The 26,382-nt window shown below is 38.4% G+C and overlaps 5 protein-coding genes across 6 annotated transcripts in view; 3 read left to right on the top strand and 2 right to left on the bottom strand.

The window, feature by feature from the left end:
- LOC132955938 (receptor-type tyrosine-protein phosphatase H-like) overlaps positions 1-6,981 on the bottom strand; it is a 34,252-nt gene extending 27,271 nt beyond the window's left edge. The window contains exons 1-15 of the mRNA XM_061029031.1: positions 6,652-6,981; positions 5,657-5,753; positions 5,223-5,492; positions 4,808-5,059; positions 4,279-4,533; positions 3,903-4,151; positions 3,470-3,724; positions 2,492-2,743; positions 2,101-2,331; positions 1,367-1,630; positions 1,036-1,162; positions 724-805; positions 540-630; positions 333-409; positions 35-169 (exon numbers count right to left, since the gene is read on the bottom strand). Of these exons, the coding sequence (XP_060885014.1) occupies positions 35-169; positions 333-409; positions 540-630; positions 724-805; positions 1,036-1,162; positions 1,367-1,630; positions 2,101-2,331; positions 2,492-2,743; positions 3,470-3,724; positions 3,903-4,151; positions 4,279-4,533; positions 4,808-5,059; positions 5,223-5,492; positions 5,657-5,753; positions 6,652-6,723 (2,709 nt within the window). The 5' untranslated portion in view covers positions 6,724-6,981. The remainder of the gene's footprint in view (positions 1-34; positions 170-332; positions 410-539; positions 631-723; positions 806-1,035; positions 1,163-1,366; positions 1,631-2,100; positions 2,332-2,491; positions 2,744-3,469; positions 3,725-3,902; positions 4,152-4,278; positions 4,534-4,807; positions 5,060-5,222; positions 5,493-5,656; positions 5,754-6,651) is intronic.
- The window catches only part of zgc:56095 (Ferritin, lower subunit-like), a 137,929-nt gene extending 126,476 nt beyond the window's left edge, over positions 1-11,453 (top strand). Inside the window, exons 2-5 of the mRNA XM_061029044.1 lie at positions 9,625-9,728; positions 9,850-9,996; positions 10,119-10,244; positions 10,898-11,453. Coding sequence (XP_060885027.1) covers positions 9,627-9,728; positions 9,850-9,996; positions 10,119-10,244; positions 10,898-11,047 — 525 coding nt within the window. The 5' untranslated portion in view covers positions 9,625-9,626 and the 3' untranslated portion in view covers positions 11,048-11,453. The remainder of the gene's footprint in view (positions 1-9,624; positions 9,729-9,849; positions 9,997-10,118; positions 10,245-10,897) is intronic.
- Positions 11,454-12,613: 1,160 nt separating this feature from the next.
- On the top strand, positions 12,614-17,800 carry syt5b (synaptotagmin Vb). Its single transcript, XM_061028400.1, has 9 exons — positions 12,614-12,784; positions 14,204-14,407; positions 15,296-15,471; positions 15,564-15,662; positions 15,778-15,945; positions 16,253-16,420; positions 16,610-16,727; positions 16,872-17,005; positions 17,098-17,800. The coding sequence occupies exons 2-9, from the start codon at positions 14,209-14,211 to the stop codon at positions 17,305-17,307; spliced, it is 1,272 nt and encodes a 423-aa protein (XP_060884383.1). The 5' UTR covers positions 12,614-12,784; positions 14,204-14,208; the 3' UTR covers positions 17,308-17,800.
- Positions 17,801-18,384: 584 nt separating this feature from the next.
- On the top strand, positions 18,385-23,423 carry LOC132955526 (dynein axonemal assembly factor 3-like). 2 transcript variants are annotated; one of them, XM_061028399.1, is made up of 11 exons: positions 18,385-18,504; positions 19,053-19,159; positions 19,266-19,359; positions 21,027-21,181; positions 21,364-21,543; positions 21,664-21,786; positions 21,877-21,999; positions 22,127-22,265; positions 22,475-22,589; positions 22,744-22,818; positions 23,045-23,423. In XM_061028399.1, exons 1-11 carry the CDS (start codon positions 18,423-18,425, stop codon positions 23,184-23,186), a joined length of 1,335 nt encoding a protein of 444 aa, XP_060884382.1. In that variant the 5' UTR covers positions 18,385-18,422; the 3' UTR covers positions 23,187-23,423. The 2 variants fall into 2 exon arrangements, with proteins under 2 accessions (XP_060884382.1, XP_060884381.1); XM_061028398.1 differs by having other exon boundaries at positions 18,385-18,513.
- LOC132955528 (troponin T, slow skeletal muscle-like) lies at positions 23,346-26,030 on the bottom strand. Its single transcript, XM_061028402.1, has 9 exons — positions 25,593-26,030; positions 25,122-25,182; positions 24,907-25,023; positions 24,699-24,776; positions 24,442-24,555; positions 24,207-24,316; positions 23,999-24,089; positions 23,875-23,915; positions 23,346-23,549 (listed from the first exon to the last, which is right to left on the bottom strand). Exons 3-9 carry the CDS (start codon positions 25,003-25,005, stop codon positions 23,504-23,506), a joined length of 579 nt encoding a protein of 192 aa, XP_060884385.1. The 5' UTR covers positions 25,006-25,023; positions 25,122-25,182; positions 25,593-26,030; the 3' UTR covers positions 23,346-23,503.
- Positions 26,031-26,382: the final 352 nt, after the last annotated feature.

Here is a 26,382-nt window from a genome sequence, read left to right as displayed (position 1 = left end):
TTTAGTTAATTCTGAAAAATAACAGAGGACCCACCTTTCCACTCTCTTTGCAGTTGGTTACCATGACAATACCTTTCACTCTCTGTTCCCAGATCATCCTCCAGAAATCATTGACTGTGGAGGGCAGAGGGCCCTGAGTGGCAATGTACTCTCTGCTGCTGTTGTGGCCCTGAGGAGAAAGTGTCGAAGCTAATTCTGTAAATCATTCAGTATACAATAATAAAAAAATTTAAAAAACATGTTTTTATGCCTACAAATCACATTAAGTCTTCCTACATTGTTTGAATTCGACTGAAGGTGTACAGATGTTTTTTGCAACTTGTAGTACTTACAGGCATGTAATTGGCATTAATGTAGTCAGATGTTCCATTGGCATCTGATGAAGTGAGCTTCACCCGACACCAGTCGTCTAGGATGATGTAACATAACAGAAGATGGTTTAAATGCAACAAACCAAAACAAAGTCAAACACCCACAACAAGAATGAGTCAGTGGATCTGAATCATTTTACGAGTCTTTGTTGCTGGTGCTTGGCTTACATGGCAGGACGTTGTTGAAGCGATTCCTCGGTTTGTTGTCAAGAAGATGAGCTTCCTTACGTGTCTGCTCTGTACCAACAGGCATGAGGCTCTGCATGAAAGTTGGCATTATAAACAGGGAGTTTTACTGCCTTACCGAAAGAGTGAGAGGAAGAACCAGCAACAATAAGCTTCTTTTATATACCTCATATTCCTGGCTGAAACCTCTGTTGTCATCCACACTTAACTGGTAGAAGTGGTCTGGAAACTTTTCCACAGGAACAGTTCTGGAAGAAGCATGTGAAAAGTAGAATCTGTTTCACTTTGTATACCTAATGGAAGGTAAGATAACTGACATACACAAATAATACATCAATCTTAAATACAACGTATTTCAACCCAGTAGTTCTCTCTGAAATTCATTTTATATGAAACCTAATTCTCTCTTTTTTAGCCACATTAGAGGACAGTGACAGAGTTGTTAACATTAGGAGGAGATGATGACACACAAACTTACTTAGGCTTTTTATCCTTTTGTTTGGGACCACCAATGAATGTTTTGTTTCTTTTCAACAGAACGAATGCAGCCATACATCCCAGAACAACAAAAAGTAGCACACCCATTACAGACCCTGCAATGACTCCTGCAAAGAGCAAAGTCAGGATTGAATAATAGTAACAGAAGTCAGACACAGCAGAGCAGCTTTTATAACATCAAAGTGATGTAGTCTTCATTTTCCAGTTAGGGTTAAACAAGAGTCATACCAAAGAGCAAAATAACGAGAAAAACGTGAGAATGAAACAAACTGAAAGTTGTGATTTTATATAGAGAAACATACTCCACTTACCCCTCGGATCAGTTTGACATGAAAAAACAAAAGGTGTAGAACTCCTTAAATCTCCAGACAGTGCTGCAACAGACACCTTATATGTTTTGGCAGGTTTGAATCCAGATATTTGGACTTGATGTTCCACCATGTTATTCACTATGTGAGTTTTCTCCGCCACGTTCACCTCCACTGCGGTCCACAGTCCAGCTGGTCTGTTCCAGCTGATATGTATTGAATATCCAGCCGCCAAGTACTCACAGTGAGCACTTAAATCTGGAGGAGCTTCAAGAGACAATTGGAAAGATTTACTTTCAGTACAATCAAATCAACACATTACCAACACATTGTACAAATTAAAAATTTTCTCTAATGTCTTGATCTTGTTTCCAGAAACAAGAAAAAGAACAATCACATGAAATGACAGGACGGCTTTCACTATCAGTATGCTCTAAATGAAACATACTGTATTTACATCTTTAATATATTTACTTTTTTTTTTACACAATTCCTGTGCAGACACAGAGAAAAATGAACATAGTTAATGTGAAAATAGAGATTACGGGGCGCTGCTAGCCTAGTGGTTAGTGCGCGTCCCATATGTGGGCGGCCCAGGTTCGAATTAGACCTGTGGCTCCTTTCGTTCCTCACTCTCTCTCTCCCTGATTTCTGACTCTATCCACTGTCCTATCTATAAATAAAGGCCCAAAAAGCCCCAAAAATAAACCTTTAAAATAATAGAGATGAATACTTACTGATCGTCAGTGTGTGTTTACACTGTTCAAAGGTTCTGGATTGTTTTTCATATACCAGAAATAGATTGTAGGTCGCTCCAGGGTAAAGGCCAGTAAACGACACAGTGCTACCTTTGGTACTGACATGACTGTGTGATTTGTGAAATGCTGTTGCATTTGAGAACAAGCCTTCAACCGTTCCTGTGATCGATGAGTTCGTAAATTTCCAGTCTACAGCTGCACAGTTTATGGCTGAAATGAAAGACAAAATCATTTCAGAGCATTACCTTCAGCTGTTTAAGCCTGCATAAAATAACATTTAAAAGAATCCTAACTCAGGTTTTCAAGAACCAGCACATGTAGGTACTTTTTATTCACAGGACCAAATCTATAACAATAGTTGTGTATTTACTTGTCACTGTGAAGTCTTCAAAAGCAGCGCTGTTGTGTCCAAAGAACTTTGTGGTCACCCTGAATGTATACTCTGTGCCAGGCTTGAGATGGACGATTTCTTTTAACACCACATTCTCGAGTACTTCTAGGTGGTATTCTTCCCCATTTATCTGGAGAGAGTAGGTCCAGTCTTTCCTCACATTCTCCCACACAAGGGTTATTCTGTCCACGGAGCGTTCAGTCACGTTCACTAAAGCCACTGGGGAGGGAACTGATAAAAGAAAAGATTTCACTCATCTTCAGTAAAAAAAGAAAAAAGTGGATCTCTGGTCACAGACTTGAGTCAATACATTGAAGACAGATTAATTCACTGCCGATCTTTCTATCTTCTTTCATTTTCAAACACAACGGGCTGACTGAAATCATATCATGCCCCACTTGAGAGCTCTCAGCTTTTGTGTCTCTCTGAAACACTGAAGCTTATCTTATTTCCATTAAAGCTCCTTTCGGGAACTTTAGTGTTGAGTGTTTTGGCAATCCCTGTGGACAAAATGATACTTCTTATCTCTGACCTTGTCCTGTCAATGTGTACGTAGTCTTTTCTGAGGTAAAATCTCATCATCTCACTTAGTTTGACACCTACCCCATGACAGCGGTTAAAAAAATATCTCAGAAATAATCGGTTTTCTGGTTGATGATCTTGTGTGATTTTTGTGGGTCTCATAGAGGCATCAGAATTAATTTCAACCTGTTTAAAACCATCTATAAACTCCTCGAGGGAGATTTAAAATATTTCACTCAAGGATTTCGTCCGCTTCAGATATAAAGTGTACACATTTTCTGTGTCACATAGAGCTAAAGTATACAGAAGAAATATGAAACAACTTTCAAAAATATAAACAGCCACATTAAGGAATAGGTAAAAGTCTAATAAGTGGATATAAAGTTACCCAGCATGCTCTTGTTGTAAGTCTATACAAAGACATGGAACACTTACCCGTGGCTGCAGTGTAGCTAAGTCCGCTGCTATTGACATCATGAAACAGAACAAAGAGACTGAAATCATATTTAGTCCCGCTCATAAGTCCAATGATTGTTTTGGTCACAAACTCTTGGTCTTTTGATGCTGTGACGTTTTCCTGAAGTTGATTGTGCACAAGTACATAGTTGAGGATGTCGCCCACTTTTTTCCACCGCAGAGTAATGCTGGTCTCTGTTTGTTCAACTGATTTAAGTTCTGTGTTTGGAGGCGCTGGGGTATAAACAATATGGAGAAGAAACTGTAATGAAATCTAATTTATGATAACAATAGGATATAAAAATGTATTTTTTCTTCTTTTTACTGAAAAACATGTTGGCTATATTAAAGTGTTATTAACAGTTCAAATGTTGTTAGAATATGGGCATATTGTAAGAAAACAATTATTTACCAGTGACCGCTGAGATGTTTGCTCCACTGCTTCGGACATTTTCAAACACAGTGAAGAGAGTGAAGTGGTATATAGTCATACTGGTGAGATTTGAAACTGTTACTAGATTTCCCTCTGATGCAGGGATGTGTATCTCAGATTCATCAAACTCAAGTGTATAATTGAGCATGTCATCAACTTTGGTCCACTGCAGAGTGATGCTGGTCTCATTTTGTCCAACTATTGTTATCGCTTCTGTGTTACGAGGGGCTAGGAAGTAAAGAAACACGAGAAAGGAACACATTTAGAGAAAAACATGGAACATGGAAACCCAGATTTGATATAACTGAGTTCTCACCAGGCTTTTGAAGGTTTTTTACAGAGTAAAACATCTTACCTGTGACTGCAGACACTCTTACTCCACTGCTTCTGACATTTTCAAACACTGCAAACAGACTGAACTGGTATTTAGTCCCATTTGTAAGACCAGAGATTGTGTATTGCTCTGAAACTAGTCCCTCAGATGTAACGTTTATCTCCGTTCCATTATACTCAAGTGTATAATTGAGGATGCCATTAACTTTTTCCCACTGCAGAGTGATGCTGGTCTCATTTTGTTGCACTGATTTGAAGTCCCCTGGGTTGGGAGGAGCTAGGGTGTCAAAATAAATGGAGAAGAAACTGTTACAACAGCTTAAATTTGACTTAAGGAATGGTTATCTCTCACTTAATGTTTTTCAAAAACACAAGTTGCATTCAAACTAATATATCAGCAACAGCAGCTAATAAAAACCTGCATTTAATTCCAAGATTTTATTAGCATAAGCAAAAAAAGCAAAGTACATCCACCTCTTACAAAGAAACTTGAATTCAATTTATATGTGTAAAGTGTGCTGTTTTAGCTCCAGTTATAAATATTCTCTTACCAGTGAATGCAATGGTGTATACTCCTCTGCTTCGGACATTTTTAAACACAGTGAAGAGGGTGAAGTTGTACTCGGTCATATTTGTGAGACCTGAGATTTTCCTTTTCACTGGGTTTTCATCTAACACGGTGAACGGTTCCTCATTTGAACCATACTTAATTACATAGTCATTGTTTTCCACTTTATTCCACTGTAGAGTTATACTCGTCTCAGTTTCCTCAATGGACTTGAAATTGTCTGCGTTACGAGGCCCTAGGATACAAATACAAGTTTGTTAGCCCTCCTGAATCTATACAATCATCTTGTCTCATTGGCCATTGAAAGTTGAATTCCACAAATATATATATAGAAAATATTAGAAGAAGAAGAATACTTGAGTCACACTGTTTACTGTTGTAAACCAAAGGTTACTTACGGGTGACCGTTTCAACTGATCTTCCACTGCTGTTGAGTCCACCTGATGTAGTGATGACAGTGAAATTATATACTGTCCCAGCTGTCAGAGGAGAGACCTCATATACAACAGCTTGCTCTACATTGCTTTCATTGATATATTTCTCCTTGGCACCGTCTTTGTCGTCATATTTTAGGACATATGTCGAGATGTTGTTGACTTTGTTCCACGTCAGAGTTATACTTGTCTCATCTTGAATCTTCACGATAACTTTCTCCACGTCATCAGGGGCTGAAAAAATCAAGTTGAAAGTTTCACAAGAGTAAAACAGTAAGAAGACTTCATTAACCATCGTTCTTCACAGTCATGGTGTTATGGTGTAATTCACAAACGTCTGCTTTATTACAAGCAAACAGACATGTCAACAAAGATGAGGGACAGCAGCTCAGACTTACGTTTAATTGTAGTTGAAATCGTTGTCGGTGTCGGTGTCGTTGTTGTTGTCAGAGTTGGTGCTGGTGATGATGTTGTTGGGTTGGAATCTGTGACACACTGAAAACAGAGATTCATAGTGTGAAAAAGCCAAAGTGTAACAGAGCAATCTATAAAGTTAAGAGAACTGCAATTTAATCTGAGCATCTTCATAAATATACTTTAATCTTATCTATATCATTTTGTATCTATCATACATTTAACAGCAGCCTGACACAGACGTTTAGAAAAAATCTTTTTACAAGTGTGTTACTCTATTTTTAAATCCAGACTGTATACAAGAGATCCTAATGCACATATTTCACAGAAATTGTTACATACTTTAATATTCATATTTTAAACCTCTAAATCCACTTTTAGTGAAACACAACAAAAAGAGTTGGTAAACTGAGGGGGGGGAGGGGGTTACAGAAAGTCACATTTATTAAAACTAGATATTTCTGGGCTATATTGACAAAGGAAAACTTCCATTGGTTACATTTTGTAAAAATGGGATATTAGCATTAAGTACCTTCTTAAAAATATGGACTTAATAAAATACAAAACATTAACTTTCTTCTTGAATGTATTCAACAGTAAAGACAGATGCTGAATGGGCAGCCCTTGCTTATGATTTATTTTAAGTTGTTTCCTCATTTATACTTTTGTTACTCTGAGGAAGTCAGTGGGAAAAGATTACTACTGCTGAGAAAGAACAAATTCTTATTTGAATATTTCACAATCTGAAAAGGTTCTTCATTCTTAGGTTATGCAAGTCTTGTTTTTTTTTTCTGTGCATACTTATATTTCAGATCTTGTAATTCCACAGTCTTATCTTCATTATGATGCATATCATGCTTTAAATCTTAACTGTGGTTTAGACTCTACAGTTTCTTTTGTTGAGGGTAACCGTCTCTTCACTAAACATTCACTACTTGATCGCTATCAAAGGAGAAGGTTAAAAAAAAAAAAAGCTTACCCAAAGCAGACACAGGAAGAAGCCCAGCAGCGACTTGTCTGAGATGATTTTGAAGAAAAACGGCTTCATCATTTTCAAGGTAAGCGAAGATTATTAACCTTTTCAATTTGTTTTTTTGTCCCAAGATAAACTTCAAGTTTCTATTTTCAGTACTTTGACTGATGTGTTGACAAAAAACAACAACACGTAAGTCTTGTAAAAAATGCCTTCATGCCTGGGCTGAAGCCGTCCAATATTAACTTTATTCCAAAGGTGTTGACTTTTAATTCTGAACCGTGCCCTCCCTCTGTAACCTCTGGTCCCTTCTCATACAAGCAGCTTTGTATATAGCTGCTTCTCCTTTTTGGCCTTGTACAACCACAGAGACCTTTGCCCCGCCTGTTACTTCCTTATTAACGGTCAAAGTGTCTCAGTTGAGCACTTTTATTGATGATAATTGCTTTATATTGGCTGAATTTCTATCCCTACCACTTTCAGGTTAATTGTTGACGAGCTTTTCATGCATACAATTCAACCTTTTTAAAAACATGATTATTTTAATGATTTCTTTGTCAAATCACTGTCTTTTCTCTTCAGATGGGGGGGGGGGGGGAGTGTCACACCTTAGATTTCCTTTTGGTTTCTTTGCACTGTCATCGGGGGCAGAGATAGTCCTGGCTTCATTGTGGTTAAGATATATAAGGAACTGCACAGAGGGAAACATCCTCACCCCACTTTAGAAACATGAAGTTATGACGGTGTTTATGGTCTCATGTTTTATCAGAAGAGGTCAATAAAAGAGGGGTATGTCAAAGACTAACCTGTCAAATGTTCTCTATTGGTAAAATTATAAGGAAGTAAACCATCGTAAATCATCGCAGTTTTCCCCTTACAGATTGGGTACTAAAGTACACAACTGACTTTTAAACAGAACCACTTTAACAAGCTTCTGTATATTGAGCATAATGGGGGGTTGTTTTGAATGTCATATTTATTTTTACAATCATGCAAACTTACTGTATTTTAATATTTTTGGCCCAGGTCTGCATGGTGGTTTACCTTTTATACCATTTAAAAACCTGCATATTTAACATCCTGCTCATGTTAATTGTGTTTTAATTTACACAAAGCGTACAACTCATCAGAATTCTACACATCTTTTATACATTTTGGTTGGCTAAGCAATTAAAAATGTCGATAACGTTTCTTGTTACCTGTAGCTCCAGCCTTGTGTGCAGACTCTCAGCTGTGAACTTTGCTTATTCACTTCCTTCCTATTTGCCATGCACCTTAACAGCCTCTGCTTTATCTGGTCTCATGCACTACATCACTTTATTCTATCCATTTTATTTCAGTATTCATACAGTTCTGGTTACTTTATTGTTTCTTATCCATCATTGCACTACGGTCACTTTATTTATCTCATTTTTACCTTTATAGTTATATTGTATATATTAGTTCTGTTGTTCCATTATTCACCATGCACCTTATAACTTATCATTTAGTTTGCTTACTTGCACATAGTTCTGTATATATATATTTATTTTTCGTTTACTGCACATAGTTCTGGTTACATCTGTTTACATCTGTTAGTCCGATCACTGTCCACTTAGATCTACTCTTTTTATATTTTGTATTTTTAAGTTAAGTTTAAGCTTTAAGTTGTATTTAAATTGACACTTTATATTTAGGTTAAAATGTTTCGTCTACTTGCACTGTTGTTATTTTACTGCTCTGTGTGCCTTTGGATTGTCCCCCCGGGGACAAATAAAGTTTTTTTGAATTTAATTGTAATGGGCTTTTTGGCATATTTGAATTAACGACTGCATGAGAAAAAATATTTACAAAGTCTTTGGTGTTAGTGAAATCTTGGTAAGAAAAAAAAAATACTTTGAAGTTAAAATAGATTACAAGTACTAACAAAATGACCAAACATTTACAATATTCTGAAGGGATTTTGTGGGTGTGGTGCACTTTGAATGGAGAAATCCTTAAACCTTCAAGCACCAAATACATACAATAATGTGATTATTTCAAGTACCACTATTTCTTCAGCCTATCAAATATCCACTGTCCAAAATAACTGAAAAATCAGCTTATGATGAGTCTGTATTTGAACAACCTCACATTGTATGAATGATGTCATACGTCCCCGACACGACAGGTGGCAGTAGAGACACACGCACGCACACACGCACGCACGCACGCACACACACACACACACACACACACACACACACACACACACACACACACACACACACACACACACACACACACACACACACACACACTCACACACACACACACACACACACACACTACACTGGTGCTTTAAAGTTATCAGCCATCAGGGGAGGGTCGCTGCTGTTTTGTTGTGTGTGACAAGATAAAGCCAGCTACAATACTGGTGAAGTGGAGCAGCGTTACAGTCACAGGACCAAGTAAGTGAACAATAGGAGCCAATGTGACACAGTCCTTTGATTAAGTACATTTAAGAAACAGTAATTCTCATCTGTTGTGAAGTTAATACTGAAGCAGCAGCTAACCTTAGCTTAACAACTAGCCTTCAGCTTCAACGAGAGGTTTGTTATCACTTGTTTACCGCTATTTGTTGGCGCTTTTACCAAACAATGTTAAAAGCTTTTTAGATCATGTAACTGGGTAATGTCACGTGTCATGTTATTTGGAAATTAATTTCACCCAGCATAGGGTTATTTGAGCTTCGGTTCACTAGCAAAAATATGCTAACGTTAGCCTAACACCTGACCCGGAACTGTACAACCCACTTGAACCCAAATCTCATAATAACAAGTGTGTGGCTGATGTGTTACTGAAGCTGTTAAACACTGGTGTCGTTAAAGAAGGCTGGCGTACAAGACCATATAGTGTGTCAAGCTACTTCAGAGGAAAGTTGACTCCCAGAGAGCAGTGAGGTACTTTGTCTTTTTACTGCTACACGACTTGATACCGTTCCTCATTTCTGTCTTTTAGAAATGCAGTCTGTGGTCAAACAAAACCTCCACTCGGAGACCGAAGGAGACATCAACAAGCTCATCAACCTGAAGCTCAATGCATCCTACACCTACCTTTCTCTGGTGAGATCTCTTTAGCAGTAATGTTTATCCAGATACTTGGTCACTGCGTGAATTTTCTTTTGTATTACAAAGTATTTGCAATTGAATCTTCAAATACTGTGTTTCTTTCCATACTCTGTAGGGGATGTACTTTGACAGAGATGATGTGGCCCTGCCAAGTTTCTCCAGCTTTTTCTTGGAGCGCTCGGTAAAAGAGAGGGAACAGGCTGAGAAGCTGCTGGAATATCAAAACATGAGAGGAGGACGGATTCTGCTTCAAAATATTGCTGTTAGTAGACAATGTCCCGTTTATAGAAAGGGTCTGGGGGGGATTTTTTTTTAGCCATTTTTGTTAATATGAGTACATTTCTAAGTGCATTTGTTCATCCAAAAATCCACTTTCTTTTCTAGAAACCAAGTAGAGAGGATTGGAGAGGTGGTCTGGATGCCATGACTTTTTCTCTGGACTACCAGAAGACCCTGAACACATGTATCCTTGATGTGCACCGCAGAGCTGGAAACAACACTGACCCTCACGTAAGTCTGGAACTGTTTGATAACCCAGCTGCCCCTTTTTAATGCTGTTTTCTAGCTCATTGTGAATATGAAAGAAACACTATGCTGGTACAGTGTGAGTGCCTACCTAACGCTCTGATAATTGTCTGGAAGGTTTTAAGGACCGTTTAGCCTTTTGCCAAGTAGATTTATTACATGCATGAACACTCTTGGTTGTGAAAAATTTCAATTATGCAAAACTTTTTTATACCACATGTTTTAAAGTGATACGTACTCTGTTATTTACTTTGATAGTATTGATAAATACCAAAGCTACAGCTCATACAGTCATAATATATAGTGTTTCTGGGGACACCTGAAGAAACTGTCTAAAGGGATCAAATACATTGGAAATGTTTCTGTACCGAAACGTTGCCAATGTATATGTGCAATTTTGACAGTGTGCAGGAGTTTGCCTGCAATTTGGGAGAATTAAAGATGAGAAATGACCCAATATTTGGGGACCTAGTACTTCTATTTTTGTTGTCAAAACAGGTATCAATGTTTGATTTTCAACTGTATCGCATAGAAGTTAAACACTGGTGTTGTTACAACCCTACTCTTTTATTTATATATCTATATATATATTTTTTTTTAATCCTCACTCACTATTTTCTGTCTCGCTTTTTCTGTAGCTGGGTGACTTCCTTGAGCAGCACTTCCTCATCGACAGCCATGATACCATCAAGAATCTTGGCGATTACATAGGCAGTCTCACCCGTCTGACTTCGTCTGAGACACACGGCTCTATGGGAGAATACCTCTTTGATAAACACACTCTTTAAAAGGTCACAGCAGCACCGTGACATAAGCTCCACATTTCAAACGCTAAAGAGAGTCAGGAGGGCAACGACCCTGTGTGCATTTTTACTCCGTTAAGAAAAAGTTTACCCTAAATGTCAATCTTGTAGCCGCAGCACAAGAGAAGTTCTCAGTAAAATAACAGGAAATACCTCAATTTTGATTGCAAACCATGTTGCAAAAATAATATTCTCAATCAGTGGTGCTAAGACTACCATGTTAAGCTGTTGAAATGGGTCATTTGTTCATTTGGAAAAACTTGTATCCCGTGTCATACATTCCAGTCTGGCTGAGGTTTTAACCTCCACAAACATTTGTAAATGCATACTTTATTAATCCAACAGAATTCTTTAAAAAGGGACTATCATTGAATAAATCAGATCTTGTTGACCTTGTGTTTGATGGGTTTTTTTTAACCACTTTACCAGTTACATTTTATGTTGAAGTCAGCAAATCTATCATGAACATTGTGTTTTTCTCTCACACCTGAACCTATAGAACCCTGTAATGATAGCAGAAGGACTTTGCTTACTCACTGCTGGTGGGCGCTTAATGTTTAACATTAGACTACCAGACGCTTTGTGGTTCAAAATGTCCAGTAAATAACATGTTTATCAGATAAGAATACCTTTCAGAGTACTGTATGTCATGTGCATACATCACTGATGATGTGTTCTTTATTTTTAGTTTGTATCTAGAGCCCCAACACACTGCTGTTAAATCATATAGATGTTATAAAATTGAGCAAAGAAAATGGATCTATTCAATAATTCTATATTTGTTCAGATCAAACAGTTCTGTTTAAAAAAAAAAAAAAACAACTTGTGACCAACATCTCACATAACATGCAGGTTAAAATCCGAATAGTCTTAATGTTGTGTATTTATGTTATATCTAGGGGATTGACCTTAACAATGAAAGGGCTCCATCAATTAGCACAGCCCTTCCATAATTGCCAGAAAGGACTTCGTTTATTTTGGTTGCTGTTTTATTTATTTTTGAAGTTCTTTCTCTCTGCAGTTTAGTAAGTGAACTATTTAGATGAAGCTGTTTCATGTTGGATTGGAGCCCCTGTGATCTGCTGATAAAGCGATGCAAACACATGGCAGCACGCCTGCAGATTACACTTCACAGTGCTCCAAATGCGGATGTGTGTTTTGTACAGTAAAACGGTAAGCCAAGGGACGGGTGGGATGAAATATCCTCTCTAAGTGAAAGTTGTGTGTAGATCGACGATTGACTGCGAGGACAGCTACGCAGAGGGGATTAGTGAAAGGACCGATGCACACAATCTCTTCAGTCTAATAGAGAAAAACAACCAACACGGCCATGTCTCATGAGTCTAATGAACAACTTCACAACTCAATGAGGGGAGGCTTAGGTCATCCAGCAAGTGTGAGATAATTTCACACTGAAGAAATATGCTGACTTGATCTCAGCATCTCCAGCAAGAGACATAAAGCAACAGATGTGTTGTCAGTATTCTAATATTGGGAGGAGGGCAAAAGGGGGATTAAAACACAACACTGCTCTAGTGATTTGCCAGCGTTTCAGCTTTGATGGAAAGGATTGAAAGGAGCATGTCAGTCAGAGTCAACAACACAGAAGAGGAGAGATGAGTGTGTGAGGCAAAAAGGGAAGCGACAAGAAACACCTTTTGAACTTTAAGCTGCTCCAAAAGTTCTTTTGGTATAGAGGGGAGTAAAGGAACATATCAACAGGTAAGAAAAAGAGGATTCAGACTTTTGAGGGGGTTGATTGAAAGAGGAACATTTTAAACAAATTGAGCTGGTGAGAAAAAATTAGTTTTGTATCTTTTTTTTTAATAGTTTTAGGGCATACCTCTCAAACAACGTGTTCATCCCTTTAAACAGCTGATAAGTTCATTATGCATGTATATTCACTCTGCTAATGTTTTAATTTCATGCAGAAAATATAACAAAAACCTCTGAGAAATGTCTGATTCCATCAAAAATAATAATGTTTATTTCCTGTTATATTTAAAAAGCGGTGGGTACATATTCCTGGAACTGACTAAGAAAAAACTTTGGGTTTCAGCTCAACCATTGCCATAGTCATTAGTGCATCCTGTGACTACTTTAATTAAGAAGTCAGTCAGATAGTCATTGGATATGTAATGCAGTTTGAACACATCTGTACTTCTCATAATGTCATTTCTGCTTTTAAGGACACTGTATGATCACTGTGTGACTTTGCTTACTCACTGTGAGGTAGAAGCTTAATGTTTAACATTAGACTACCAGACACTTAGTGGTGAAAAACAGTTCAGTAAATTACATATTTCAGCAAAGATAAGACTCAGCTGTAGAGTACAGTACGTCACATGTATGTGCATCACAGCGTGTACTGTTTTACTTTGATTGTCTCTCAGTAGCATCGAGTGTGATACCGTGCTGATAAATATTTTACAGTGTAGAAAAAAAGGACTGGATCAATCCTGGCTTTCCTGTTAAATTCAGATTGAATCAATTCTTTCTCCAAGTGAAAATATTACAGCTGAATGAGAACATCTCTTGGGCATTTATTTTAATGGTGGTCTTCTTTAAACCTACAGCATCGCTTAGGAAACTATGTTTTTGTTTAATTGCTGTCAGTATGGAATTTGGGATAAATATTGGGGGAACAAATTAGGATTAAAAGACGTGTTTCTTCTCTATCTTGGCCACTGGACAGCTTTTGAAATACTGATAATAAAAAACAAACAGTTGTTATTCCAGAAAACTCTACATGGAGAAAAAGTGAGTGAGGAGACCATCCCTATTTATTTAAGCTATGAGGATCCAGGATTTTGGATTAATAATGTAGTGCCAGAATTTAATCCAGTTACATTCAGAAACAGTGACGAGAGAAAATGGGTATGGGACAAACGGGTAGGCTGGAGTTATGGGGGGAGGAGATGACAGAGAGAATGAGAGTAACAGAGGGATTAGGGTCAGCCATGTTGAGCATCTGGCTTAGCGATGTACTATGCTCTCCAACTGTATTGCAACGCATGGACATAGGGATTACATAGAGTACATATGAAATGGTGTTATCTCTCACTGTAGGTCCAAAATGACAGAGAACATAGTAAATCAACAGCAAATGAGTAACAAGACTGATTCTGTTGTTTTTTAAAGCTGACATGAGGCTGGCCAGTGTTGGGGCCCGGGCCCGACGGGCTGCAGAGTCGTCCGAACCAGAGCCAGAGGAGGCAACAGAGCCTGTTCATCATGAGCACTCGCACACAGAACACCACGAGCACACCCACTCAGAACATCACCCCGGGCACGACTACAACCACATGAAGGAGAAGTTCATGAATGAACTGGGTCATCTGCCAAGTAAGCACCTTCTAGGAATGCTCAACACAAATGAATTACTTCATTTGCATGCTGAAATAAAGTGTGTATCTTACACATTGGTTATAATTTGTAAGAGGAATTCCAAACCCCAAACATAAATTAACCATATGGATTTTAAATATGATTATGTATCTTAACCAGTTTAATCAAGCTGTTTGAATTAGTGTCTAGAAGTTCAAGTTGTTGAAGAAGAAAATACACTACACTAAGCTTCTTTTTTCAATCTCTTTTTACACAGCAGAATATTTTCTTATAGGGTAGAAAATTATATTCATCAAATATTTTTGTAAGAATATTAGATATAAGTCAAAGTCATGCCGATGAAAATCTAAGCCGAAAAAGTTCCAGAGAGCTGTACTCCTGCTTATGTGCACTTAGTAAGGCACTGTGGTTGTTCAGGGACACTCCCGTGCTGGGAGTGTGTTATTATCAGATTGTGGTGAAGGGTGCTGCTGAAAACATCACGTGTCAGCAAACCGCCCGTAGATAAACAAGAGCTTGAAAATATAAGTATCAAGGAAAGAATGCTTCGATGAACTGTCCAATCCACTCTTAGTATCATATTTATTTTGAGAATATTACACATTACCCACTTTGTACTGGTTTCAAGCTTTGAAAAAGTGTTTTACAATATGTTTAAAGTTCATTTATCTGAAAGAAAAAGCTGACTCTTTTAAACTAACTTCTCTTTAATGTTATTTGAATGTGAAAGATTTAAATCCTCTTTAAAATCCTAAAATGCAGCCATTTTTACAGTGTAATAAATGTAATGGAAACTAGGGGATCATACATGAACTCCTTTCTGACACTATTCTTTAATTCTGCCTCAGATACTGACGAGTGAATTCAACTCTTTTTCTGTTGCAGTCCCTATGTGGGCAGTAGCAGCCATAGTTGTGGTGGTCCTGGTTTTGGTGGCGTGCTGCATCTTCTGTGTTTTTAAAAAATGCTTTGGGAAAAAGAAAAAGCCCAAGAAAGTGAGGGAGAGGAAGACAGGTCGCCGCAAAAAAGAAAAGGAAGGCGAAGGAGAGGCAGGAGAGAAGGTATGTGGTTTCAGTGTTCTGTTCTTGTGTAATCTTACCTAATGTAGACCTTTATGACGATTATCCAAAGTGTTGGCTCTTTTATTTTGTAGGAGGGGGAAGTGAAGAAGCAAGGGGAGGAAGAGGAGAAAGAACAGGAAAAGCTGGGTAAGCTGGAGTTCTCGTTGGATTACAACTTCACAGATGCCCAGGTAGGTCCTGTGTGGAAACACAATTGTTGTCAGAATATTTAAACACATCATTTTAACACACTTACTACATAGAAGCCTTAGAACGCCTTTCTGATTCTCGTATTCTCTTCTAAAGCTCATAGTGGGCATCCTTCAGGCTCAAGACCTTGCCGCTATGGACATGGGGGGGACCTCAGACCCCTACGTCAAAGTGTTTTTGTTACCAGACAAAAAGAAGAAGTACGAGACTAAAGTTCAACGCAAGAATTTATGCCCTGTTTTCAACGAGACTTTCATCTTCAAGGTATACCCGTTGCTGACTTGTCCTTATGTCTCTGTCGCAGTTTGTGTTGATGAAATATTATTTTGTTACCCTCAATAAGCAGAAGTTCGGCCTATGTCTCTACCCCCCCTCGTCTGTAGTCTTTCATTCCCTGAGTGGCGTCTGTCAAGGTATCCATCCCCTCTAACAGAGCAGTATGTTTATAGTTAAATATTCTCTGTTTTCTTCTGGATCTGAAAATGTTCATAAAGTATAATTAAACAAAAAGTTTGCTCTTTACCTTCTCCAGTTATATATCCTAAAAATGTCTATTAACTTCTCCTTTTAGATCCCATATGCTGAGTTGGGAGGAAAGACTTTGGTGTTGCAAGTCTTTGACTTTGATCGTTTCTCAAAGCATGATATGATCGGCGAGATAAAGATTCCCATGAACAGTGTTGATTTGGGCCAGCCGATGCAACAATGGAGGGACGTGGAGAGTGGGGAGAAGGAGGAGGTATGATATAATATGTCCTCAATCAACCTTGTTGAGGTGATACTAAATAAGATATAAATAAGTGCACTGGAATAGATATTTCACATTTAAAGTCACTCAATAATATACTTTAGAGTTTGCAATTTTCAAAAGATGTCTTTAGTTTTATTTGAGGGCACATGAAGGTAATTTGTAATATTTCTCTTTCAGCAAGAAAAACTTGGCGATATTTGCATTTCTTTACGATATGTACCCACTGCTGGAAAACTTACAGTGAACATCATGGAGGCGAAGAATCTGAAGAAAATGGACGTTGGTGGCTTATCAGGTAATTAAGATTCCTAAAAGTAATCATTCTCTCAGGAAATCACTTAATTCCTGGTAATGGGCAAATTCAACATACTCAAGAGAACATAATGAAGCCCCAACAAAAACACAAGTATACTACCCTTTTTGTTTCCTCTTCCATAAGATCCCTATGTGAAGATTGTTCTGCAGCAAAATGGAAAACGCATTAAGAAGAAAAAGACGACGGTAAAGAAAAACACGCTCAATCCTTACTTTAATGAGAGTTTCAGCTTTGAAGTCCCCTTTGAGCAGATTCAGGTAAGCTGTTCCGTCATGTTGATTATCAATTTAAAATCCCTACGTTGATGTGGTGAACTATTTGATGACACATGTTTATTTTTCTCTCTCAGAAAGTGCAGGTCGTCATCACAGTGTTTGACTATGATAAACTTGGAAGCAATGATCCAATTGGGAAAACCTTTATGGGTTATGGAGCTACAGGAGTGGGCCTGCGACACTGGTCGGATATGCTTGCCAATCCCAGACGTCCAGTTGCCCAGTGGCACACTCTTCTGCCGGAGGAAGAGGTCGATGCAGCAGTCAAAGCAAAACCGCGTTAGAGGGGCACCTTGCTGGAGCGTTAAATACTGCTGATAGGCTATGTTGTTAGACCTGATGTTTTCTCAATTTTGCATGTCTGTATTTTGTTGCTTTTCTTTTCAGCTATTTTAATGTGGTTCAATGCTCGTGCGTGGGAGTGTAATGTACAGACAATTTTTGATATTTGTTTGGTATTAAAACCTTGGCTTCATATATTAATATTGTACTGTAAACCTCTACAAATCCTTACTTGTGTACTTGGAAATGATTAATTTGCATCCTTTGTGTATTCTCATGCACTGGCCAAGTATAATGTGGATGCTTATTGGAAAGATTTCAGAATCAGTAAGTCCTGATGCGTTTGTTGGCCCCTTAGACTATAGGCCTCTTCATCTCAAGGTATGTAAACTGGGCATCTTTACTTTTTTGTTGTGCTGTTGTGCAGCAAAGTCCTGACATGTCTTTTGAAATGTTCTGGTTCTTGTCAAATTAAAATAAACACATTGGACAGTTTCACATCAAGCCTTCGCTTACTCTCTGACCTATAATTAAGTTAAAGTCGCTGATAATTCAAGCAAGTAGCATCCAAATTAAATTTATTACTAATTATCAGCAAAAAGTAATCACACAAAATATTTAGGAGTTGTAGAAATTAGACTTGGGAATTATTAGTGAAGGGTATATTATTTAAACACCTTTTTAACGCGGATTCCAGCATTCCACCAGTAGATGGCGCCCTTACGCCCCCATAAAAACAACGTTGCCAAGCAACAGGACACAAACTTGCTGTACAGACCAGACGGCATAAAAAGGTGAGTCAGTTCAGTTTCCTTACTATCACGTTTGTTTCCGTTTATAGTATCTGGTCGCAGTTCATGGCGTCGTGTTTCTCCACAGTTAGGTTAAAGACAAGCTTGTGGCCCTGAATACCAGCGTCATTCTATAAATAATAAAATATTAACATATTACTGTTTAATGTAGCATCAGTTAAAGTTCGTGCTAAACTTACTTACAATATTTTCCACGAAGAGGCGACTGTGCCCAATAACACTCTGTTGAGACTTAAATATGTATCAACATCAGCCTACTGATTGAGTTATGGTCTGAACCACTTACAGTGACGTCACTTTAGAGGATGAGTGCTGGACGAGCGTCAGAGGGCGCGGGCTGCGTCGGCTGGTGGGGTTTCAGTCCTGCGCGCGACCTGCTGAACACAGGTGAGAAAGGTATGGCAAGCCAAAAAGTGCCGAATATCGTCATCTCACAAACGTGTTTTGTCCAAAAAAAAACAACATTTTTTACATCGTTTAGTTTAAAGTAAATTAACCCTTTCTGCTTATTTTGCAGCAAACTTTTTGTTGTGCTTTTTTTGTAGGCTACCAAAACTTCTTTGCAAAGTGAAGATTATGGCTCTTTGGGCTTGCCTATACCACAAGAGAACCTTCATCTGCTTGAGTGTGTTGAATAAGTCACATTATGCTTAGATACTGTAGTTAACTACAGTTCTGAGGTATTCATTCTATACGTATAATAGTATAGTAATTAGGCTATATTACTTTTAGAACTAAAGAAATACTCCATAATTGTACCTTATACGTCAGTAATTGGCAAATGTATAATTAAGAATAAGGAAACATTACTTGAAAACCTACTAAAGGTTTAATGCCAACTTTGATATGCAGTATGAAACCATGTTGTATATTAAGCTTCTGTATATTGTAGCCTATTTGAAGTCTTCGAACATATGCTTTCTTTCCGTGTATAGGCTCTGTGAGAGTTGAAGGTGAAGCAAATGTTTTACTCGTCGGCAGTGGAGATCCAAGACATATTTTGAAGACCATTGCTGGTTTGCAGACCACAGAAAGCCTTCACGTGAGCTCCAATCGCTTAAATTTGTTGTCATACGACCCCCGAGGACAAATCTGTGTAGGCTACTCGACTGCGAGATATTTATGCCTTCCCTCCTTCTCTTCTGCAGGTGTGGGTAATAGAAAACAGCATGGAGGTGGTGGCTAGACAGCTGCTGCTCCTCTCCCTGGCACTGATGCCCCCAGAGAGCATGGGAAATAATGGTAACTTGGATCTTGTGATTTTTTTCTCTTCATTTGTGCGAGGAAAAAATATGAAGAAAGCTAGATGTGTCACAAACATGTACAGATGAGGACGAAATTATTAGCCCCCCTATGAAAATTTAATTTTTCATAGGGGTAAAAAGTATTTCCCAAGTGCTATTAAACAGAGCAAAGAATTTTTAACACAGGTTTTTCAAACATCCAAGTTTTATTTTGGATGCTTACATTATTTTACTTTGCACACAGAAACGAAATTATTTCACAAAAAACAAAAACTACCAGGGTCAAAATTATTAGCCCCCCTGATGCTAATAGTCAATTGTGTATCCTTTTTGCTGGATGTCAGCCTGCAGTCATTTGTTGTAGTTTTCAACAAGTCTCTGACACGTCTCCTGAGGAATCCCAGCCCATTCTTCTTTGGCAAATCTCTCAAGCTCCTCCAGATTTGATGGCCTTCTGGCATGGACCTTGGTCTTCAGTTCACCCCACAGATTTTCAATGGGATTCAAGTCAGGGCTTTGTGCAGGCCAGTCAATAATGTTCACTTTGGTCTTCTGGAGGTAGTTCTTCACCAGGAGCGACGTATGCTTTGGGTCGTTGTCGTGTTGGAAGACAAAGCGACGACCCAGACCCAGTTTTGCTGCTGACTGCTTGAGGTTTTCTTTCAAAATCTTCACATATCCTTCTTTCTTCATGATTCCTTCTACTTTGACGAGATTCCCAGTTCCAGACGCACTGAAACATCCCCACAGCATAATACTCCCACCACCGTGTTTCACTGTGGGGACGGTGTTCTTTGGGTTATACGCCTCTCCCTTCTTTCTCCAAACATAAGCAATGTCTCTATGACCAAAGGACATGCTTCCAGTATGCATAATCTTTCTCCAGGTTGTCCTTAGCATACTTCAGTCTGGCTTGAAGGTGTCTCTTCTGCAGAAGTGGAGTTTTTCTTGGTCTGCAACCTCGCAGTCCATTCCTGTGCAGAGCTCTAGTGACTGTCTTCTTTGAGACTACAATTCCCGACTTGGCTAAGTCATTCACTAGTGTCTTGGCAGTTGTTCTGAGGTCTTTAGACACATCTCTCACTAGTTTTCTTTCCAGAGTCTTTGAAATCTTTCGCTTCCTACCTCTGCCAGGCTTGTTCTGTACTGTGTGGCTCTCTTTGAATTTCTTGATGATACTTCTCACTCCAGTTCTTGACACTTGGAAACGCTGTGATAACTTTGTATATCCTTCTCCTGCTTTGTGAGCATCAACAATTCTTTTTCTCAAGTCTAAACTGATTTCTGTTGTTTTTGGCATGATGCTTTCTCAAGTGACAGCTCACACCCTTACTGACATTTTTATACTGTGTGTAAATTGGGAGATAACCCTCAATTTTAACTTGATTTTACAAGCTTTGAGCATTACAAAGTTAAAGCACATCATTGCACAACAGTGGTTTGTGCTGTGGCTCAATAAAAAGGTCAGTTCTTAAGGGGGCTAATATTTTTGACCCTGGTAGTTTTTGGTTTTTGTGAAATAATTTTGTTTCTGTGTGAAAAGTAAAATAATGTAAGTATCCAAAATAAAACTAGGATGTTTGAAATAATTGAATATAATAATAATGTTTGCTAATAATTTTGTCCTCATGTGTATGTTATTTTATCACATTTTAATGATTTCAGAGAAGACAGAATTATTCCTGGAGGTGTTTGGCAACAGTGAGATCCGCAGTCAGACAGAAGAGACTCTGAGGTGTGTCGCATCACAGCTCTCTCTTAGTGTTACGGAAACCTTGGAGAAAGAAGCCCATCCATGTCTGAACACAACTCTTCTCAAGGTACCATCATTTGTGAAAAGTAGCCTATTTTCTTTCTCTCACTTTTAGGAATGAGCCATTTCTGTAACCAGCTATTTAGGCCTTCTACCAAACTGTACATAAAGGACCAAATATAGCTGCGTAGGTGTTGTAGAAACTAAGTGAAAGTGGACTATTTTCATACATTTTGAATATCTCTACAGTTTAAGGAGAGAGATGAGCTGGCAAGAATATTCAAGTCATGGATTCAGCCTCAGTCTTCATCTCCCATTTTAATGTCCAAAGCCTGGGATTATCGGGTCAGGCAGCACCTCGGATCACGCTATGACTCCAAGAAAGGCTGCTTCGACTGGGACCTGACAATGAAACTGCACGAGAAAGGGGTATGTGAGTAACTTCCTGATGGTCGATAGAAATGTGCTATTTTAGAAGAATTCAGAGGCTTTTTTTTTTTTTGCATTGAGGGATGAACACATTTACTTGTACTAACTCTCTCTTTGCAGTGTGGTGTCATTAACAAACAACAATACATGCGATGGAGGGAACGAGGTTTGGCATTCGAAATGAGGGAAGGCGTCTACCAAATAACGAATCAGAGTTTGCTCTCCTCAAGAGTGTTCAGGCAGGTGCGTGACTGTTTTTCACAGTTCTTTTCCAGAATTTTGAAGAATTGTAACTTTATGTGTGTTCATTTGTGAGTGTGTGTTTTTGGACAGAAAGGGGGCAAAGTGGCTGTCAGGGGCTACTGGGGAGACATTGTTTCCAGTCCTTACCTCTCCTTTGGCATTGAAACTGATGACAAAGACCTGCTGAAGACACAGAATGGGCAATACACAACAGTAAGATCTGCAGAGGTTATAGCAGAAATTGCATTTGAGTGTTATGTCTGTACTATCATGCAGAAGCAGTAAGTTGAGCTAAAACCAAGAAATGCATGTGTTTTCCCCTCCTTTCATACATACACAGACAGCCCAGGACATCTCCTTTGCAAATGTTAATGCATTGTTCCAGTCGCTGTCCAGCAGACGGGGCTGCCCTGCTTCTTCTCAGTCAGAGGCAGAGGAGCTGTCGACGCAGACCGACCGAAAATCTGTCACCATTAATGGTAAGTGGTTATTAACTTTAGTAGGCCTGTGGCTTCAGATGATTAAACAGAAATAGCAGTTTACGTAATAACAAAAGCCATTAAACTGACAGGGTAAGATGTTCATACCAAGCTGAAAGACTGAGTTTGATTATGTTGCATAATTTGTTGTTTTGCTGTGTTTTCATGCACATGTTAAAAGATGATTAATGTTCTGCAATCTTCTTCAGACTTGATGCACCTGAATGGGATCTCTGTGACTTTCCTGCCAATGGATTCACTTCATAAACTGCCCCAAAAACCAAAATATTCAAATTTTTTCAACATCATCTACTTCTCTGCCGGGTGAGTGTGTTGTTTTGTTTGATTACAAAGACAATCATACCGAATGAAATATGTTTCCTTCCTAAATATGATAACTCAACCAAGAATACAGACTGCTGATGTGATTATGTTTCATTTCTGTGTTTTTGTTTCCCTCTATGTAAATGATATAAAGCTGTGTCTACCAGTTGGGCCCAATGATGAGACAGATTGCAGCACCAGACGCTGTGCTTGTCGTGGAGCTGGCCAAGTGAGGGTTTTTATACTAACAGGGCTTGTAACCATAGTGACAGTACTGTGACCAAGAGTGCTGTGACTATGCGGTGTAATTTATTTGCTTTTGTGCATCTGATTTTATTGTGTGTTTGCTAGATTTTCCATATTTTAAATCAATGACTAATGACTAGGAGTTGATTTTATCTGTAGTTACAGTCTTTTGTATTGAAGTTGTATTCGTGTGTGATTTTGCATCTCAGGAACATTTTGGACCTGAACAAAGAGCAGGAGGCAGGCTTTGCAGAGAAAGTGACGAGCATCGCTCACGAGGCTGAATTTGAGCCTTGGCAGGAGGGGAAGAGTGACGACGTTCATGCTGTTTTTATGCCACAGAGGAAGTAAAGGTGATTTATTTTCATCCAAAGTTTAAGTTTCCTTTAAAAGGAAGTTAATCCTCCAAGAAATTCGACTGTCTTCTGTATTGGCTCTAATTTTTTTCATCTTTGAATTTCCGGGAATTTTTCTATTACCAAATTAAATGTCACTGATGGAACATTTCAAGTTTATGTACACATGCCTTTTATTAATATCAGTTTCAATTGCAAGTCGTTGTATTTCAATAAATCCAACACAAACATCTGTTATATGTCTTTAAACTCAATGGATGAACACTGCAATCTTCGACTGAAACTAGTGAGCCATCGTCTTCCTTTGTGAGTTCACTTCCAGCGTCCTCCAACCTTGCCTTTCCCGTGGACCTTTTTGCTGCATTGAAACAAAACAAAAGTAGATTATGAACCGTCACACCAAACAGCAAGCATAACTGAGTTGTCAAGAAAGGTAGCACCTTCTCTTACTTCCCTTTCTCACCTATCACTCTATTTTCACATTTTAGATATTTGCATCTCCTACCTAAAGTGTAAATCATTAAGAGCTTTTCGTTTGATATTTCCTGTGTTTCTGCATGTCATCCATCTGTGTTATGTTTGCATAGAGGATGCAAAGCAGCTCCCTACAATGCTCCACTTTTTTCTTTCCTGTTGGCGTAGGAGTTGTGTCATGTTGGATTCAGACAAGCAGCTTGACTCACAATTTCTGAGCATGTTGAATTCTGTTCAGAAGGACATTGATCTGAAAAATAAACAAAATCTGACGTTGTCAATTAGCCATTATTTTAAACACATCTTCTGTATTTAACAAGCTGAATGACTCACCTCATACTTCTGCCTCCTCATCTTCTCAGTCAGGTCAAATTTATCTGACTCCAGCTGGTAGATACATTCCCACATCTCCTTGGCTCTCTCTCTAAAGCACAACAAAAGTAGCAACTTAACACAGAAATAAACTCACTCAGTACTTTTATTTGCAGCACATTTAAATGGCACGAGCATCAGCTGGTTCCTTACATGACCTTAAACTGACCTCAGGCCGTCTTCTCGCAGGTTCTCAATAGCCAGCGGCTTGCGTCTCTCTGCCAAAGTCTTCTTCTTGATTTCCCGCGCAGTTTGTTTTTTGCCTCGCCTCTGCTCAACCTGCAGGAAGAACACAACTCACTTTCTCAGAGGAAATGGACTCATTATATTGTGTGAATATCAGAATTCTCTCTCCATTCCCGCTGCATACACACACAAAAAGCCTACAAATGTTATTCTCTGACCTTGGCCAGGAACCCTCCAAAGTGAGCCCCCATGTTGGAGAGAACTTTCTTCTTCTTGGCCTCATCATCGGCTCTCTTCTTGGCCTCTTCGTCTTCTTTCCTCTGTCTCTCCTCCTGAACAAATCAACTTCAGTTCATTACTGCAATTTATTTTTACTTCAATTGCTCTTTTACGATGTGCGAGGCCACAATATCATAATCTGAGTGTATGTGGGATTACAACATATGACTTATAACAACATATAAATATTAATTACCGCAATCCTCGTCTGTCTGCATCGCTCTTTTTCAGCCCTCACACGCTGCTGCTCTGCTCGTTCTGCCCGGCGACTCTCCTGCAAAAGAAAAAACATGCAGGCTGGCGTTTTATCATTGCTATAGCATCACTTTTATTTTACACATGTATCTCTCTTACACACTAATATACATGGACAAACTGGAGAAGAAGTAGAAAAAGGGCTTTACGATCCTGTCTTTGAGTCCTATCAACTCCTCCTCCTCTTTCTTCCTCTGTTCGAAGTGGACATCGATCAAAGTCTGAAGCTCCAGAAGATCTTTCTCCATCCGTTTCCTGTGGATATCCTGACAGGGAGCAGATACAAAGATCAAGATTATTTGATGCTATTTTAAGTGTTGTTTTGTATGATTTTTCCATTGACAACAACCCTTAAGATACATACATCAAAGTCCACCCTCTCCCCCTCGGGGATTTTAGGGGCGGCAAGCTGTGTGACCAAAGGCCTGTTTAAAAAACATGAAGGAATTTCAAAATGAAGTGAGCTTTATTTGTAGTTTTTGATTGATCAGATTATACTTTGTGCATAATGAATTGGTAAGGAGGACTTACAAGGGGGCTGCCAGTGGCTGTGTTTGCCTGCAGCCAATTTAATTTAATTTGAATTGTTTTTGAATTAAGTGTTCTGTTTTGTTTTAATTAATGTTTCTGTAAAAGAGGGGCAGATATTATAAGATTAATCTTCTTTCTGCTCCTTTTCATTCAAAATTTGAGATTTTATGTTTGTTTGTTTTTCTTAACTTTATTGTTTTTTTTTTAATGAAATAAAATTGACAAATAAATAAATAAAATAAAATTGATCAGATTATCTTAAGTCTTTCATTTACTTTTTTTTTGTATTCTTGTGTAGTCTTACTTGTATTTGGGCCGTTCTTCTTCAACGTGACAGCCAACACAGCAACAAAGTGAAGAGTTGGTGGGTTACATAAAGGTTATATTTAAAAACACAACAGTTATAAAGCCACCATATAGCAAATTTACATGAAGCTGAAATACACAAGATAACCCAGAGTTTATGACCACAGTTCATAGCCATCACTCGTGTATGTCCATACAAATGCTAAACTGTGCTTTTATGATGATGATAATAAACCAGCTGGGCAGTATAAGGTTAACAGTTTCCTGTTTGGTGTGAATTTAAATTCTGATGTTTTACCATCTTGGTGATGATCTTGAACTCTAAAATAATAGCTGAAACTTTTAAGTAAACACTGTTTGGATTACAATATGTAAATCAATGTTTGCATTATAAAGATTCTGTGTGGCAAACTCTCACAGGTTGGTTTTATAGTGTGTATTTGAATGTTTTATATATACATGTATATACATATATATATATATAGAGAGAGAGAGAGAGATTTTTTTTAAAGGTTGATGAAATAATCCAGTTCAGTGGCAGAAACTCACCTCCTTCTCCCTGCTCCTCATCCTCTTCTAGGGTAAAATAGGGACAACGACTGAGTTTGAAGAATTGATGAAATGTCTGATTGATTGAATAACTGAATGAATGTCCTTACCCTCCGGATGACCGCTAAACAAACAAAAAGAGAATTCACAGGAAACATATGAAGTGTCATTAAACAGGAGCTCATAAATGGTGAAAAGTTAAGAAGTTAACCATTAGATGTAGATGAACTCACCCATGT

Source organism: Labrus mixtus, chromosome 21, assembly GCF_963584025.1.
Source record: "Labrus mixtus chromosome 21, fLabMix1.1, whole genome shotgun sequence".
Classification (NCBI taxonomy): Eukaryota; Metazoa; Chordata; class Actinopteri; order Labriformes; family Labridae; genus Labrus; species Labrus mixtus.
The sequence above is the reverse complement of the archived record's forward strand: the minus strand, read 5'-3'. Positions and strand labels throughout refer to the sequence as shown.